The sequence below is a fragment of the Buteo buteo genome, chromosome 2 (genome assembly GCF_964188355.1).
Source record: "Buteo buteo chromosome 2, bButBut1.hap1.1, whole genome shotgun sequence".
NCBI lineage: Eukaryota > Metazoa > Chordata > Aves > Accipitriformes > Accipitridae > Buteo > Buteo buteo.
The window spans coordinates 62,572,505-62,590,198 of NC_134172.1; the positions used below are offsets into that span (position 1 = coordinate 62,572,505).

General features: G+C 46.7%; 1 protein-coding gene across 1 annotated transcript in view; it reads left to right on the forward strand.

Annotated features, from left to right (window-relative positions):
* The first annotated feature begins 6,334 nt into the window (after window positions 1–6,334).
* Window positions 6,335–17,694, forward strand: part of SAMHD1 (SAM and HD domain containing deoxynucleoside triphosphate triphosphohydrolase 1) — a 31,028-nt gene continuing 19,668 nt past the window's right edge. Inside the window, exons 1-6 of the mRNA XM_075057990.1 lie at window positions 6,335–6,743; window positions 6,859–6,925; window positions 12,438–12,510; window positions 14,538–14,698; window positions 16,351–16,466; window positions 17,082–17,152. Coding sequence (XP_074914091.1) covers window positions 6,350–6,743; window positions 6,859–6,925; window positions 12,438–12,510; window positions 14,538–14,698; window positions 16,351–16,466; window positions 17,082–17,152 — 882 coding nt within the window. The 5' untranslated portion in view covers window positions 6,335–6,349. The remainder of the gene's footprint in view (window positions 6,744–6,858; window positions 6,926–12,437; window positions 12,511–14,537; window positions 14,699–16,350; window positions 16,467–17,081; window positions 17,153–17,694) is intronic.

The window sequence follows — 17,694 nt, forward strand, 5'->3', positions numbered from 1 at the left end:
TGAGGCTATTGTATCCAGGTCTTGCAAACTGCATCCTGTCTGTTGGACAGTGGTTTTCCCCAGCCGGACAGATTTTCACTAGTTCTCCAACTGAAAATAATGCCTACTTAATGCTGCTTGAAGTGGATTCAGAGCTTCCATGTTTACTATAGGTCACTTTTCCAGAGAGTCAAAATTAAGAGGTTATTAACATCACTGGGGAGAATACCATAAATCTGCTAGCACTTTACATATAAGCAGTGTGTTAATATTAGGTTGCCACATCCCAAGTGTTGTACTAAGATGTGGCCTCAAGAAAATTTGTGGTTAGAATGCAATTAATTAAGCAGCATATGGAGTTGAAACTGATTTTATATTTAGTTTCCTGTTAGGAAATACTCCTCTTACATTCCCATCCTGTGACTCATGGAGGGGTTTTTTGTTACTTCATACCCTGGGGAGCAGTAAGAACTGAAATGGGGCACAAAAGGTGGTGCTGTGAAGGAACTGCAAGAGAATGAGAAGTGCTGGGATCTCAGAAGAAAGAAGCTGAACTGTCTAAATCTGTCTCAAGGCCAAAGAAACAGAGTTTACTGTAATCTCCAAAGTTTACAATAAACGCATAACTCATCCATGTAGCAGTTCTTGAAAAACAGGTGTCAGATGAATATGATACCAAACTCAGAAAACTTTTCAACTTCCTTGAGTGACCAGAAGTGTATTAGATGGCACGTGAGTCAGAGGAGGATTACTCTTGCGTTTCCCAATCTGCCTGCAGCTAGGGCTCATGGGTGCCTTACTCTGAGCTAGAAAGCTGGGCAGAGATGATGGGCATGGGGCTCACACAGTGCCTCATCTTGAAGGATAATACACCTGAGTAGTGGGCAACCTTTGGTTTAAGGGAGCCCAGTTTACCCTGCACGTGCAATCCACAGCAGTGCTCCCCAGATCAGGTGCTGCCTCTCAGCTGAGGCACAGTGAACTTAAGCTGCAGTAGCTTTACTGCATCCTCTCTGCCTTCTCTTACATGTCATCCATCATGGTTCCTAGTAACAGAAGAACAGCTTTGCAAGAGTTTAGTCAGAAGAATTTCAGCTAGTTAAAGTGTAAATACGGGGCTCAAGCAGATGAGGTTGTGGAAGGAACTGGCACCAAGGCACGGATAACTTTGCTGTGAAATTTTCAGTTCCTCATCAGCACTACCTTCCAGCAGCGAGTTTGTAGTGCTGTTTCACAGAGTTCAGAAAAACCAGGAACGTGCTACTAGAAACATGTAAAATGAAAAAAATAAAATGAGACCCTGCACAGGAATAGTCCTTCTTCATCCCGACTTTTAACATGTGCCTTGCTTTTTTGTTTGTCATCACAGAGGGTCCCACTGGCTTCATTTTGGGTTTCTGCACCGAGCTGCATGCCTAGAGCTAAACCAGGGTTCCCTGTGCATGCAGTAGTGGGAGGGGCTGGGAGGGTGTTCAAGCTGCCTATATTGCATGCAAACAAGTGCAAAGCTAAATCAACACCTTTTCTTCCCTTCCCCTTTTTCACGTGCTTTGTTTGGTTCCTAGGGACTTTGTGCTGCTCAGAACAACGCTCTGCCTAGTGTATTTTCTTGTTGTCTTCTTCCTACTAGGGTGAGGGTGAAACTGGTAACTATTGTGTTGCTACGCTATGTGTCCATGTGGTGTTGCAATATCAGCAGCTTTTGCGTTGATCCAAGAAGGATGTCCTGCCCTTTCATGGTATTTTTCCCTTGCTATTTTTAGGCCATGAATGCAATGAGATCCCTCTTGAGTTGTTGTTGTTTTGTTTTTTGGGTTTTTTTTATGAGCTCTCCAGATATATTTGGCCTGTGGATAGGGTGCTTGTCCTTCAACTCCTTCCCCTCCCCTAAAAGCTCTTTAGGTACGATCTGGGTATTAAGCTGTACAGGGTAGTTTTTGACACTGGTAGATGTATGAAATGCACAGGTGATGAATTATTCCTTAAAAGAACAAGTGTTATAAATAGAGTCTCTCAACCGTAATGATCAATTGAAGTTTTTATTAATTATAGTAAGCAGGATATGAGCAAAACCAGCGCTGGGCGACAGGGGAGTCTCCGCTCCGCCAACTGCCGCACCTCGCATTCAAAACATCCTCCCTTTTATTAGTCCTCTAGTTCCGTATACGTGTTCTTAGTGGAGTACTCTGCGCACGCTCCAGTTGTTACTAGGGGGTCTTTTTCTGCCTCCTGGTGGTCGTTGAGGCCGAAGGTTGAGGTCTTCCTCGGTTACCTTTTGATAACCCTTCCCTTATGTGGTCTTCATTTGGCTGTGAGGTGATTCTTAGAACGGTTTTGCAAGAGTCTTTAGCAAGCAGTCTTGCGGCTTGTCGTTTACTTCAGGGTGTATGCTCAACTTATGTCTCTGTTTCCTGGTAAGCAAAGCACTTCAAGCAACGGCTTATGCAAGCACATTTTCTGTGAGTTACATGGTTGTTTGATAAACAAGTATGGCTTTTAACACAAGCACCAGTGACATTTGGGTGTCACTTGTGTGGGAGAGGGGAAATGGAGAAGGTGTGAGGCTATTTTATATATTGTGTTCCTTAACAGATCTGGCCTATTCTTGCCTCCTAAGGTTCCATCCAAGAAGAGGAGCATTTCCTCTAAATGGGTGAGACTAGCTCTTAGCCAGACAGTTTCATTTCGCATGGTGAGGGCACAGTGCTGATGGAAATCTCTGAAAGACCCAGGGGGGGTGGAGAGAGACTCTCAGCCAAATGAAAAACAGGCAGTGAGCAATAAGTGCACTTTCCTAACGAGATCTGAGAAGTGAGAAAGCAGAATATTTGCTTACTAGCAAATTACTGTAGCACGACAGTAGACCACGTAAGCTCTGCTCCATATGGAGACCTCAAGAAAAATCTAGAAAGAGCTTTTTGTTATTAAGATGATTTTTGTTTTCTTTTCTACATCTCTGAACTGTGGAGGGGAAGTTGTAATAAGAACACAGCAATTCCCAGAAATGTGGTGGGATGACCTTGGCTGGCTGCCAGATGTGCACCCAGCTGCGCTTTCACCCCCTGTCCTCAGCAGGACAGGGGGAGAAAATACAATGAAAAAGCTCATGGGTTGAGATAAGGATAGGGAGATCGCTCACCAATTACTGTAATGGGCAAAAGACTGGAATTAGAGAAAATTAATTGAATTTATTGTCAATTAAAAATAGAGTAGGATAATGAGACACAAAACCAAAACTAAAAACACCTTCCCTCCCCTTCTTCCCAGGTGCAACTTCACGCTTGACTTTTCTACCTCCTCTCTCCGCAAGCGGCACAGGGGGACAGGGGATGGGGGTTGAGGTCAGTTTGTAATGCTTCATCCCTGCTGCTCCTTCCTCCTCACGCTCTGCCCCTGTTCCAGCGTGGGGTCCCCACCATGGGTTGAAGTTCCTGCCAGGAGCCTGCTCCTGTGCAGGCTCTCCACGGGCTGCAGCTTCCTTAAGGGCATCTCTACCTGCTCCGGTGTAGGGTCCTCCATGGGCTGCAGAGGGACAGCCTGTTTCACCGCAGTCTTCTGCACGGGCTGCAGGGGAATCTCTGCTCGGGTGGCTGGAGCACCTCCTGCTCCTTCTTCTCTGACCTTGATGCCTGAAGGGCTGTTTCACACATTTTCTCACTCCCCTCTGTCCCAGCTGCAGCCACACGGCAGTGTGTTTGTCTTGGAGCCTGCTGGAACTGGCTCTGCCCAACACGGGGGCAGCTTCTGGTCTCTTCTCACAGAGGCCACCCCTGCAGCCCCCCTGCTACCAAAACCTTGCCACGTAAGCCCAGCACACGTGTGCATACTGCTGAGAGATAATGCATAACCTTCCCCCCAGGGGGCCTGTGCAGCATCACCAGTAAGCACAGCTTGTGCTGGGCATCGCAGAACTGCTGAAGCATAGAGGCAGCTCAGAGGCGTGGGGGGGTTTGGATCTCCTGAGACGTCCCTGTTGGTGCTGGTGATGGCAGCGGAGCAGCAGACTGCCTGCAAGGAGGTAGTGCCCAGCACAGCCGCAGTCCATGTGGTCTCTGGGAGCAGTAAGCAGGTGAGTGGGGTCCCCCCAAAAGCTGTGCTGGTGCAAATATCCAGTCCATCGGGGCACTGAGGTGTGAGCTTCACGTATGGCAGGTGCATCTCTGAGAAGGATGGCTCAAGGCAGTGGGGATTTTGCCAGCTGCACTCTGTGGGGTCCATGTTTGGGACCTGAAGTCTCGGGCCCCTTCTGGGGCCTTCATGGTACGCAGAGGCCTTTCACAGCAGAGCTGGTTTTGTGGATGTTGGGACATTGCTTGTGGGCACAATACCTGGAAACCAGCACACGTGTCTCTGTCTGTGATGTGGTGTCTGGTCGTCAAGGCTGTGAGCAACTGAGTCTGGCAGCTGGGGTGCGTCTGGTTTCATTGTCTGTGATGTCTTGGGAATGAGATCTTGAAAAAGTTGTGTTTGCGTGTGTCCTGTTTGCAGCTAGGATAGAGATAATTTTCTCCCTAGTACCTGGTACACTGTGTTTTGGATTTAGTGTGAGGATAATGTTGATAACACAGTGATGTTTCACTTATTGCTAAGTAGTGCTTATCCTAAGTCAAGGAATTTTCAGTTTCCCATGCTCTGCCAGCGAAGAGGTGCACGAGAAGGTGGGAGAGAGCATGGCCAGGACAGCTGACCAGAACTGGCCAAAGGGATATTCCATACCATAGAACATCATGCCCAGTATATAAACTGGGGGCGGTTGGCCGGGAGGGGCAGATCGCTGCTTGAGGAGGGGCTGGGCATCAGTCAGCAGCTGGTGAGCAGTTGCATTGTGCATCAGTTGTCTTTCTTGGGTTTTATTTCTCTCTCTTTTTGTTATCTTCCTCTTCATTACTATTATTACATTTTATTCCAATTATTAAACTGTTCTTCCCTCAACCCATGAGTTTTACTTTTTTTTCCCAATTTTCTCCCCCATCCCACTAGGAGGGGGGAGGAGTGGGCAAGTGGCTGCCTGGTGCTTCATTGCCAGCTGGGGTTAAACCACGACAGAGTGTCTTCAGCAGCATTCTTCGAGGGCAATAGCGTTGTGGCATCATGTCTTTTGGGAGCACCTTTGTGGAGGCTGAGGTTTGTGACTGAGCTGGGATTTGGGATGATGAATGGGCCTTGCTGGTTTCCAGGTATTTACGCCTGAATCCCTGACAGTAACCTGCCGTCGTGGAGAGCATCGCTCATCTCACTCCAGCAGCTCTGCCTGTTCCACGGCTCCATTGGCATGATCTACGCTTTTGTGTGAAAGGTGGCTTCTTGCAGAAAGCGGCCTCCTAAGTGGGAGGAGTGGCCTCTGCAGCAACGCCTCACTGTGAGCTGCTGATAACCTGTGGGTGCTCCAGTGCCCCAGTGTCCTGGTTTCAGCTGGGATAGAGTTAACTGTCTTCCTAGTAGCTGGTACAGTGCTATGTTCTGAGTTCAGTATGCGAAGAATGTTGATAACACTGATGTTTTCAGTTGTTGCTCAGTAGTGTTTAGTCTAAAGTCAAGGATTTTTCATCTTCTCATGCCCAGCCAGCGAGAAAGCTGGAGGGGCACAAGAAGTTGGCACAGGACACAGCCAGGGCACCTGACCCAAACTGGCCAACGGTGTATTCCATACCATGGGACGTCCCATCTAGTTTAAGAACTGGGAAGGGGGGAGGCAGGGATTTCGCGGCTCGGGGACTGGCTGGGTGTCGGTCGGCGGGTGGTGAGCAATTGCGCTGTGCATCATTTGTGCATTCCAATCCTTTTATTCCTACTGTTGTCATTTTATTAGTGTTATCATGATTAGTTTCTTCTTTTCTGTTCTATTAAACCGTTCTTATCTCAACCCAGGAGTTTTACTTCTTTTTCCCGATTTTCTCCCCCATCCCACTGGATGGGGGGGGGGGTGAGTGAGTGAGCGGCTGCGTGGTGCTTTGTTGCTGGCGGGGGTTAAACCACGACACCCGGGGTGCCAGGAAGCGGGTACAGGGAAGGGTCAGCGCAGCCTGACGAGGGGGCTGCCGGCGTATCGGCCGCCAGCGCTGGCGGCCTCGGGCAGCGTGTGCCGGGGGTGCCAGGCGGGCCTGGCAGGCTGCCCCAGGGTGCTGGCAGGAGGGTGCAGGTCTCCCGGGGCATTTTGCCTGCAGCTTGCTTTCCAAATTCCTCCCAGGCAGCACCGCCGCCCCCGCCCCGGGTCACAACCCGGCCAACACCCCCACCGGCGGGCCCGGCCCGCCCCGCGCCCTGAGGCCCACGTCCGCCCCGGCCGCGCGAGGGGCGAGGCAGGCGCTGAGGGCTGGCGGAGGCCGGCCGGCTCCTCGCCGGGCGGTGCGGCGGCTCCGGGGAGCGGCGAATGGGGACGGGCGGCGGCTGCCGGCGGCGGGGGAAGCGCGGCGGGGCCCAGCCCGCTCTGCCGCCACCCGGCGCTTCCCGCCCGCCGGCGCAAGGCGGGGGGCAGCGCTGGCCGCTGACGTCACCGCGGCGCCGGTGCCCCTCTCGCCGAGCGGAGCGGGCGCTGCGCCTGCGCGGCGGCGGCGGCGGCGGCATGGGGAGCCCGGCGGCGGCGGTGGCGGGCTGGGGCGCGGCTCCCGCCAAGCGGGCGCGGCGCGAGGGCTCGCCTGAGGGTCCCCGCGGCCCCACGGCCGAGAGCGACCGCTGCGACCCGCGGCTGTGGGACACGGAGCGGCTCTGCCAGCACCTCTCGTGCTGCGGCGTCGGCGAGCCCAGCCTGCTGCGCCGCTTCCGAGGTAACGGCGGGCCGGGGGGGGGGCCGGGGGCCGGGGCCGGGCAGGCCCTCGGGTCGGTCGGGCAGCCCGTCGGGTGGGCCGGACCCCGTCGCTGACGCTGTGCTTGCCCCCGCAGAGAGCGGAGTCACCGGGAGCATGCTGCTGGACCTGCCGGCCTGCGCCCTCGAGGTCACTCGCGTCTGGTGAGAGCCGCCCCCGCGGGCCCGGGCGGCGGCAGGGTGGAAGGGCGGTGGAAGGCGGCTCCTTCTCTCGGCCCGCGCCCGGTCTGGGTGAGCCCCCGGGTCCTCCGGTGCTGGCCGGGCTCTGGGCGGTGTGGCCGGCTCTTGGGGGTTCCCCACCGCCCTGGGGAACGGCTCCTTCTTTAGAACTTTTAGGAGGACCTTTAGCGAGGGGCTTCAGGGCGGTGAGGTCCCTGCAGGGCGCGGGGGTCACGGGAGCTGCTGCAGGACGGTCCCTGCCTCGCAGCTCCCGGAGAAAGACGTTTCCTGACCTAACGGGATGGCTTTGTCCCATTTCTACCCTTAATGCCCGAGAGCTTGGCTGTAAGGACAGTCGGAGCAGGTGTACGTGACGGGACGGGCTCTGCGTGGCTGGTCTCGGATCCTTCAGAGCAGTTTACCACTTCCCCTGCTGATCGCAGCACAGCTACCGCCATCCAGCTAGTTGCCCAGGAACCATGAGAAGGAAAAAAATCCATTTAAAAAGCTTTCATGAAAATACCACCAGCAGCATGATAACCTTTTCAGTGCTCATAGGAACACTGGTATAAACTCGGGGGGGGTTGATGAGAACTTTATTCTCAGTGTAAAGTTAATGCTGCTCTGATTCTAGTAATGACAGTAGTAAAAACTTCTAAAATAATGAGTAGGCTCTGCTTTGCGGAGGCTGGGTTTCACCCCTCTCCCTGAGAGAAGTCCCAGGCCTTGAAATTTTAATCTTGCAACAGTTGCTGGGACTTTGCTCTTTGTTGCGCGTGCTACAATAGGGTGGACTGTTAAGGGAAAAGAGATTTTGTTGTGTGTCCTGACAGAATACAGGCCTGTGGGCGAGTGGCAGAGTTCAGTGGCCAGTGTGAGCTGTCGCAGCGCTTGGCTGTGGGGAGCGGGCATTCTGGCTAAGTCTTACTCCCGGCTCAGTAGTGGTCACCTGCCACGAGCACAGGAAAGCTGAATGCTGTCTTAAGGCATGTAAAGGTTGTTCCCAGCAGTGAGGGAAATGACTGGTCCCCAAAACCTTGTAATTCTTCTGGTGGTGAATATACTTTCTTGCTCTTCCAAAACAGAAGAGAGTATAAAGGCATCCTGTCATCCTCTGTGTCTGAATGGCCCCTGCTGCCCCTTCTCTGCCCCACTGGGGTTGGGTTTGCTCAACTCTCCTGGCATGTGAGCCTGCTTGCTCACCACATACTTCCTGGCACTTTTTAATCTTTAAATGTCTTTTCTTTACTCCTTTGCTAACCTTGTTCATGCTGTTTCCTTCAAATGTCTCTCAAAACCCAACTGTTCCGCTCAAGCTCTTTGCTAATGTTGTGGTTAGGGGACCTAAGGCAGTTTGGAGTGTGGTTATCTGGCAGGCGTACACAAGTGCAGAGCTGTGCTTGTCTGCTGGGGGTTTTGCACACTTGCACACTTTGGTGTGCAGGTTGGCTCCTTGGCTGAAAACTTGTTAGAGCTAACGCCATGCTGAGGATGAAGAGCCTCATCTCTATTATATTGAGACATCCTGGCTGCGCTCGCAACTTGTGAAGGATGAGTTGAAAGACCAGGCATCTGGGTGTGACCATTGGTAGAGAAAGAAGAGCTGGCGTGGCTCAAGATGACAAGGCAGAAGGGTTGTGCTTTGGCAGAAATAAGATGTTGGCAGGAGTCATAAAGGTATTTTTGGTTTTTTGGAAGAAGGGTTTTAACTGCAGCTGTTTGAAGTGTGCAGAGAGAAATGGTGTGGTATCATGAGGAAGGCAGCTAAAGGCTTTATTTGCTTCTGAAGTATAAAGTAATTGTCTAATTGAAATAACAAGCAGATGTATGGTTTCCGTTTAGAGACTACCAGAAGGCTGGTTGCTTTTCGTACCTTGCTGGCTGTCTGAGCATCAAGTGCCCATATGAACGCTCAGACACACTGGACATCTGCAGGCTGCTCTGTGGGTCGTCAGAAACTTGTCGGTCAGGCTCTGTTAGTGCTGAATGTAGGCAGGCAGGACGGGGTAGCAAGGAACTCCCTCCAAGCATGTGGTACAGGCAGTAGAGTCAAACAGCTGTGAAGAGCTTTCAGTCAGTATGGAGAGTAGATGGTGTTGGGTGTATGGAATGACATGCTTGTGGGTTTTCTTCTGTAAGGTGTTTCCTTCAATGAGATCTGACATCTTGTTTCTGTTCAGCTGAAAAATGTTGTGAGTTGGATGAGAAATTGTTAAAGCCTTCTGCTTTTTAAAAACATCTCAACTTTGCACTAAAGAATCATCCCTTTTGCATGCATCTTTCTGTTGCACGCTGTGTCCTACAGTAACTTTCATAATTTCTCTGTGACAAGTCAGTAATGAATGTGTATGTTTAGTTCCCTGCCACCCCTGGACGTTCAGCGGACAGAGGTTGGGATGACAAGGGCCTGGAGACAGTGCTATGGGTTTCCCATGTGTTCTTGTGTTCCTGGAAGTGGATGTTTTGTGTGGCATGCTGCATGCTAAATACAAATGATCAGTAGGGCTGTCTGGTTGACCTCTCTGGAATAGTTAAGTTCCTAATGCATGTAGGAAAGGGGTTTTCTCATCCTTGTCACCTGTGGCATGAGGAAGGGTGTGGGGAAAGCAGGGAGGGGCGGAGGGGAGTGCATAGGGAAGTGTCAGTTCTCACCTTTTCAAAGACAGCCAGCAGTATTGGCTGCAGAGCCCTGGAAAACCACAGTACCAGTACATGATTTGTGTGTAAACTCCTGGTTGAGGTGGTCGTACCATGTAGACACCAGGTGAAAAATCCCCTGCTGTTGTTTTTTATCTGAAGAAGGATAGAGAGCTGTCTGTGGTGGACGTTCAGGTGATCATTCACACCAGGACTGTATTGATGGCATGCTTTGTCATCTGGAGGCCAAACCCAAAACAAGGGTTAGTGTTCCTGGAGGCAGGGCAAGACGACAAGAGGCACAGGGCAGTGATGTGGTATGTCAGGCGGGGACTTCCCAGCCTCCCTGGTTGGACCTATGCCTTTTGCTGTTCTCTCACCCATGTGCAGCACCAATCTGTCCCCAGGGGTGACTCCAGCACATACAGTGCAGAGAGCTGTGTTAGGAGTGTTTAATTCAGCCCTGCTGCAGGTGAGTTTCTGGAGCAAAGCAGCACATTAGGCTATGCTCTTTGTGGACAATGTTTGCATAGGTAGTTGTATAATAAACTGTACTGTCAGTAGTAGAGAGCTGTCCTTTCTCTGCTCTTCCTCTAGTTGCAGTCATTGGTAATTTCTCAAGATGGTAGGTGCCCACACGCCTTCCTCCTTACATACCTGGCTATTTTCCAGTTAATTTTCCCCTCACTCCTGAATTTTTGTGGCCTTTAAAAGTATAATCAAGTGCTTCACATCAACATCAACATGCTGTGCCCTGTACTCAGCAGCGCTGTCCCTCACTTAACATTGGGTGCTGCTTTGCACTGCCTCACCTCAAAAATGTCATGAAGTCCTACCTCATGTACTTTGCATGGCCCAGAGTATCTTTTTGGGCAATTGTTACCTGAGGTCTATTGTGTGACTATATGGTGGTGCTGCTGTATCTCTTGCAGCATTACAGCTCGTTCAGGAACACACTTGTGATGTTTGATCTCCATTATTAGCATGCTTTGAAGTGATATCCACTGAAGACCTCAGCAGTAATTAAGAACCTGGGGGTCATCTCTGTACATCAAGTTTGGGTGTTAATTTTTCAAGTCTGCTGAAGTGAAGATGCTCTAGTCCAGGTGTGGTTCTGCATGTTAGCTAAGTGTCTTGAGAGACAACTTCTCCACAGAAGTAAAATAAATATAGATGGCTGGAAGCAGATTGGTTCTGACTTTGCTGTCCCTGAACTGTTTTTGAAGGTAGTGATGGAGATGCTTGGTTACCAGCCCAAGCACTAGTCCTGCCTGAGCTAGCCATACTTGCGGTCAGAAAGGTTACACGTTTCTTAGAAGCAGCAGTTGAATATTCTTGGTCCCATTTTCAGGATAGACCTCAAAGAGCAGTTGGTGGTTGCTTTTTCTGGGAGCATAAGGATAGATGTCTACAAGCTTCTGGTTTACTGGCTGCAGAAGGGTTCCTTGGCTCTTCGGCCATGCCAAAGTTCATCTTCTCTTAGCAGAGAGAAGAAGGATGGGCAGATGCAGGTGCTCCTCCTCTTGTCCTCGATGTTAGACCTGTAAATAGTGTAAATAGCCTCTGTTCCCCTGTAAATAGTGGGCTCTTTCAGGAACTCCCTTGTAAGTATCTGGGGGTTTGTGACTGTTCCTACAGACTGAGCTACTTTGGATGTGAAGTAACACACTGGTCGGAGCATCACCACTGGTGCTTTTCATCTTGCTTGCAAGTGGGGGCAGCTAAAGACTTGTGACAATCTGTGAGCAGGAGAGGCTGCAGCCCAAAAGCTCCCTCTTAGGGAAAGGGATGCTAAGTGGTTAAGACAAAAACTCCTCGCCGGCAGCTCAGACGTATGCATTTAATATTTTATGGATTGTGAATTATTAAATTATTTGGATGAAAATATGTAGTGCATCAAGCAGTATCTTTTGCTAATAGTTGACATTTTATAGTATTGTTTTCTGTTAAAGTTTAAATTGAAGGACTGATATAAAACTGATCTCGGGGTGGTTAACTGCTGAAGAGTGTAAAGGTAGCAAATCATACTTTCTCATGATAAAGTGTTTGCTGTCACTCTGAGCCTGAAGCCATTTTGTTCAAGGACAAGGCTTGCAGACACAGTTAATAGAAGTGGCTGTAGTAGAGTGTATTATCTCTCCCTCCAGACTTGTCCTGCCTGTGCTCGTAGACTACTGCGGCTACAGCAGAGTACCTGCACTGAAAGTTTACCTGTGTCTTGTGAAGCGGACCTTTCATAATTTATTAAAAATTACAGCAAAATATCTTTATGAAATAGAAGAATCAGTTCTCACCAAAATTAGAGCATCTTTTAAGCTCTGATGGTTCTGCTGTTGGTATTGAAATTAATTTATGTAAAATTCAAGTTAATCTGGTAAAATTAAACTTAATACAGAGTTGACTAACTGAAAGAAATTTTTATAGAAATTGTTTATTGGACTTTGACATTTTAGTTTAAGGAATTTTTCAACCTTAAATGTCAGTTTTTCACGCACTGCATGTTGTCTTTCCCATAAATTTAAAGGACTTATCCCCAAATGTGACTTTCCCTAAAATAAATTTATGAAAAAATTGTGTATTTCCTGATATTTCTCTTTCTTGGTTTTGTGTAAGTGGGAGAAGCACTTACACTGCTTTACAGGCAACTTCTGTAGCTATTTCTTCTCTTCCTTCTATACTTGACTTTAGAAGGATAAATGCTTTCAATGTTTTTCTGAAAAACCTGCAGAAATATGTATTTCCATAAAAGTGTCAACAAATATGAGTAACGTGAACTCACAAAGTAATTCCATATGTACTGCAAATTGTAAAGGGAAATGCATTGCAAACTTTGCTCTCAATGTCTTTTTTTCCTTTCTAGCCTCCCTGCTGAGAGACTGAAAGTGCTGGCCTGCCTGAACAAACTGAGACAGCAGCATGTGGATGTAATGAAGGTAGCCCCAGCACCGAGTCGGGAGGGCACCACCTCCAGGGCCTCACTGGTGCTTAGCAGCTCTGTCTCTCTCCCTGTCTCTCCGCTTCCCCTCCTTTTGGCTTGGTGGTGCCAGCTGGTGCTGTGATGGTGCCTTTCCTTTGCAGAGCAGCAAACTCTGAGCCCTTCTCCTCGATAGTGGGTGGTCTTTGAAAAACCACATTAACCAGAAAAATTGTTAAAATCATCATCTGTGAGATTTATGTGGGCACCTGGCTGTTGTGAGAGATTGAATGAGCAGATGAGCAGTTTGAAATGTGTTGAGAAGCTTCCACCCTTTCTGCATCTCTTTGTGTAGAGCCTCCCCTTGGGTTTTTTATTAGTTTAGCCCCAGGCCTGGGTTAACAGACTCCTCCTCGGTTCCACTGTTTGCCGTGTCCAACAGTTTTTCACAGTGGTGTATGTTGGTTTAACTCAGGCCAGGGCTGCACACATTCCTTAGTAGTCTGCACATCTGCTAGAGCCCTGTCAGCTCAGTGACTGAGAGTAGAGAGAACACAGGAAAACCTTATTTGTCTCAATAATGAGGCAAATATGTGCCTCACACCAAGATATGTGTGTGATAAAATGGTTTTGTTGCAAATATTTTGATAAAGAAATTAAAATCTAATTATAAAAGAGTTTGGTTTGATTAAGAAGTAGAAAATTGTGAAGCATAGGTATGGGAGTGTTAAGTTTGAAATGTAGTCATAGGAACTTAGGAACTTCAGAAAATGTACTATGTGTAACTATAAGAATTCAAGTATTGTCTAAAATCAGTTAATCACAGAAACTTTGACAAAGATTTGTTGGTTTGTAGTGTTTTGTTTTAGGAAACTAAGGAAACCGCTATGGACACTAGTTTGCTGCTTGGAAACCCCTTACCCTCCCCACCTCGATCTAATTATCGAGGATTCCAATCAGTAGAGTTAAGTGAGATTAACCAATGATTGTTTTAACATAAGAATATTAATAAGATGGTGTGACTGAAGGACCAATTATTAGAAAGGTTAAATTTAGGAACAGACATAGTATGCATTTTTATGTAAACTAATATAGATGATGGTGAGAATTGTATTGCGCAGAATCACCTAAGAGAGGTCAAGTGGACAAGTGAGGAAGACTATGGAAGACCACCAGAGGGCTTCTGAAGACCACCAGAGACCTTTACTGTGCCTGTGTGAAGAGACATTTATATATGCTAATGATTTATTGGAAAGTTAATGATTATGTATAACATTTTCCAGAAATTTAGTGAATATGTATAACAGGTGTGTATTTAACCTGCATAGTTAGACTAGCCAGGTGCACACGATAGGTGGAGCGATCCCCTGTGTGCCCAGCACTGCAATAAAGGAGTGCCTGCTTCTTAACTTCTCATTGCTGTTAAGGAGTTTTATTCCGGATTTCGGTAACGGTTTTATCTGCTGTTTTGAGGCAAGGATTAAATGTGTGTGTTTATCTTCTCTAGTAAGTCACTATAGTTACTCAGATGTCTCTTAAAACATGTGCTTAGGGATGATCAGGGAGTACTTCTTTCATATTTCAATTATCTTGGGTTTTGCATTTTGTTTTATGAAAAAGGTAAATCAAAATTTCACTTGATTTTAAAAAACATAAACAGCGTCAAACCAAACACTACTTATTGGTATCTCAGACATGTATTGCAGTATCCTGCTTTAACTGGAATAGCAGAATAAAGACAGCTGTTTTCTCAAGTGTTAAGTTTTGGAATTACACAGGTGCAGATAACATTTTTAGAGATTTTGACTTTAATTCCCTTGCCCTCTGAAATGTGCAGCTTTGTCTTTTTTGATGTCATGCTTAAGTAGTTCTCCAAGATAAATCTTGATACAGGGTAGGCAGGATACAGCTTTTTTCAAGAGAAGACAAAACAGTCCCCCTCTCCCACCGAACACCTGACCATTCTAGGTATCCTTTACCTTGGTGCCTGTTTCTTTTCAAAGTCAAATTTTAAATCTTAATTACACTATTGTTTGGCTTTTGTAGGTTTTTAACGATCCAATTCATGGGCACATTGAAATACATCCCCTTCTTGTTCGTATCATCGACACGCCTCAGTTTCAGCGTCTCCGATACATTAAGCAGCTGGGTGGCACTTACTTTGTTTTTCCAGGAGCCTCTCACAACCGCTTTGAACACTCCATAGGGTAAGGTGATGTCATCTTGCATGCACATCTCTTGCATTTGGATTTCTCCGAGTTTGGTTCCATGAACGTGGAGTGCCAGCCAAGGGGCATCGCTGCCTTTTGAGCATTGGTGAAAACTGCTATGGTGGCATTTTTGGTCTCACAAATGTTCCTGGATTTCCTGTGTGATCATGGGCTGTTCCCTTGAACTTCATTTAATAAAGACAGTGCTTTATGTTCTCCCTGGTCAAAATTTGAGTTTTAAAGCAGAAACCTGGGAAGGGTACCGGGGCTGCTATAAATGACATGCCAGACAGTTGTAATCCCCTCATTGTCCAGCACAGCTAAAACCCATTTTATCTGTAATGTTTGCATTTGTAGTTGTGTGCTTTATGCAGTCGATGGCAGATTGTCAGGCTGTTAGCTGTAATAAAAGTTAAACAGAAACAGATGATGGACAGGGGGATTCCCACAGTGTTGCTAGGTTGTTCATGCTCCACAGAGAAGCTGATTAATGACAAATTTAAGCTTGTTTTAAAGGTATATCCCAAGGTGCAGAGAAATTAAACTAGTCAATGGTTTTTGTTCAGGTGATCTGGCCAGCCTAAAGTTGCTTTTGTTAGTTCTGAAATATTGTGGAGTAAGTCTGGCTTCTGTCCCCACTCGGTGATGCTAAGAAGATGCAAATGGCTATTGAAAAAGGGTCAAATCAGTGAGGCAAGCTGGAATTGATTGCATCTGGTGAACCTGAAAAGACAAAAATGTGAGGGATATGAACAAAACTTTCACATTAGGAGTCTGAAAACTCCAGTGGTATCAACAACCTTTTCTTTTAAACAGTCTGATTAATCTATATAGCTAAACTTAGGACATTTGTTCTCAACTTGTATATCATTGTGAACATTTCTACAGTGTTAAAATAGAAGAAATGAGCTTTGTGTGATTGTTGGTCTAGTAAAAAAACATGAAACAGTAAAATTTGGTCCAATAAAAGATACTACCTCATCATATAAAACCTTGTCTTGCTTTAAGGTGTTCTGCAAGGGGGACTATTGAGGCAAGTAGAAAAGGAAGTTGGTGTAGCACTTGTAAACAGTTTATAGAATGTGCTGTATATTTGTTCCTGCTGTTTTCATATCATGAGAACAGAGGCCATTCAGTAGAATGTCAAATCTAAAATTAATGAAAGAAAGAGAAATAATTGTCATAAGCTATTGTTAAAATAGCAATTTCAAAGAACAAAATGCTTTGGTGACTGTTGTGGACCTTTGCAGTTGTACTGACTCAGGTCAAAGGATGATGTGTAAGCTGTGGTGCTTCAAGATCACACTGTCAGTAGGGCGCTGCTGTTTGCTTACACAGTTACTCCGTGGTTATGCATTATGAAATACTGCAGGATGCTGTTGTCTCCATGTTTGGGGCATGGTATCTCATGCTTTGTGCTTTCAAATGTGTTACTGATGACTAAAACTCTACTACAGAAAATAGCTTGTCTGATTCTTTTGCAGGTCAGGGTTTGAGTATTTGTAGTGTGCTCTCTCTCAGACAAGGGGTATGACTTAATAGAACAAAATAGAATAGGTGAACTGCTCTTTTTCTGTTCAGCCTAAAACACTACTATATTCACTTACTTTTTTTTTTTTTTTTTTTTTACATCCCAACACCTGCAACAGGGTGGGCTACCTAGCAGGATGTCTGGTTCGTGCACTGAAGGAGAGACAACCAGAACTGGATATAACCCAGCGAGATATCCTCTGTGTAGAAATTGCTGGGCTTTGTCATGATTTGGGTAAGCAACACTTAGGATGGCTCATTGCTCTTTGAAAGGTAACCTGGATGACAAGCTGGCTGTGAGATCAGAATGTGAGAGCTGTTTTGGGCTGCTCAGTGCATGGCTATATTCCAAGATGGGATTTGCCTGTTCCTGTTTGGTTCGGAGTACAACTGTGGAGGCAGCTCCACTTGGTGAATCTGTAGCCACTCTTAGCTAGTTTTTTGTCTTGTTTCCATATGGTGTTTAGAGTTCTGCCCTCAGTGGCTAAAGTATCCGCTTTCTTCTGTGATGTCATCAGGTCTCCTAAAACATTTCAGAGTGAAAATAAATAGCCCTTTAAAAAATTGTTACAATTATTTTATAACTACTTATTTTCTTCAGAGGTGGTGCAGAATAATGTTCTCAGTGTTACTGCAGTACTTGCCTGTGGTGTAGGTAATGGAACTGGCTATGTTAAGCGCAGTAGTACTTAAGGTGTCTTAGGAAAGTGTACTTGCTGTAGCTGAATCTTCCTCATAGATGATATCAAGATCAAGTCAAATACAAGAGAATCCAGATCTTTAGCTTGCCCAAAATATTTTTACTGACAACCATGTCTCAGATTAAACCTGTGTAATCTTTATTTTTAAGGTCATGGGCCATTTTCACACATGTTTGATGGAAGGTTTATTCCACTCACTCGTCCAGATTTGAAGTGGAAGGTAGGCTTTTCACTATTAAAGTTAAAATAGAAAACTGAAATTTTTAAAGGCAGAATAATTTCATCTTTAAAGACTGCCAGTGCTTGTGAGAATATAGTGATGATCTCACCTTTTCTTGTTGCATCATTTTGATGGCATAATTAGAAACCAGAATGTTGTCTTCTAATCTTGTAATGATTTCGTAGTTGTTCTATTTAACTGTTTGGGAAATGTCAGCCCCTCAGTATGGCCGTGAGCAGATGCAGCCTTACTAGCAAAGTAGAACGAGGTGTGGGGAGAAGTGAGGGCAGATATTTGTCACCAGCATCTCTTCCCTGAAAGTGCAAACGCTCTTGAACTCCTGTGTACTTTCATGAAATGGGTTTGTGTATGCACGTCCTCTTCCTGCAGATGTCACGCTGGGTGACACAGAGGAGAAATGAAATGCCTCAGTCTTGTCAGTGCCTCTAGTGTGACTCTGAAGAGGCAGACTTCGTTAGAGCGGCACCGATCACATTGAGCTAGTGTTGTGCCTCAAAATGTGTATTGTGAGCTTTCTTCAG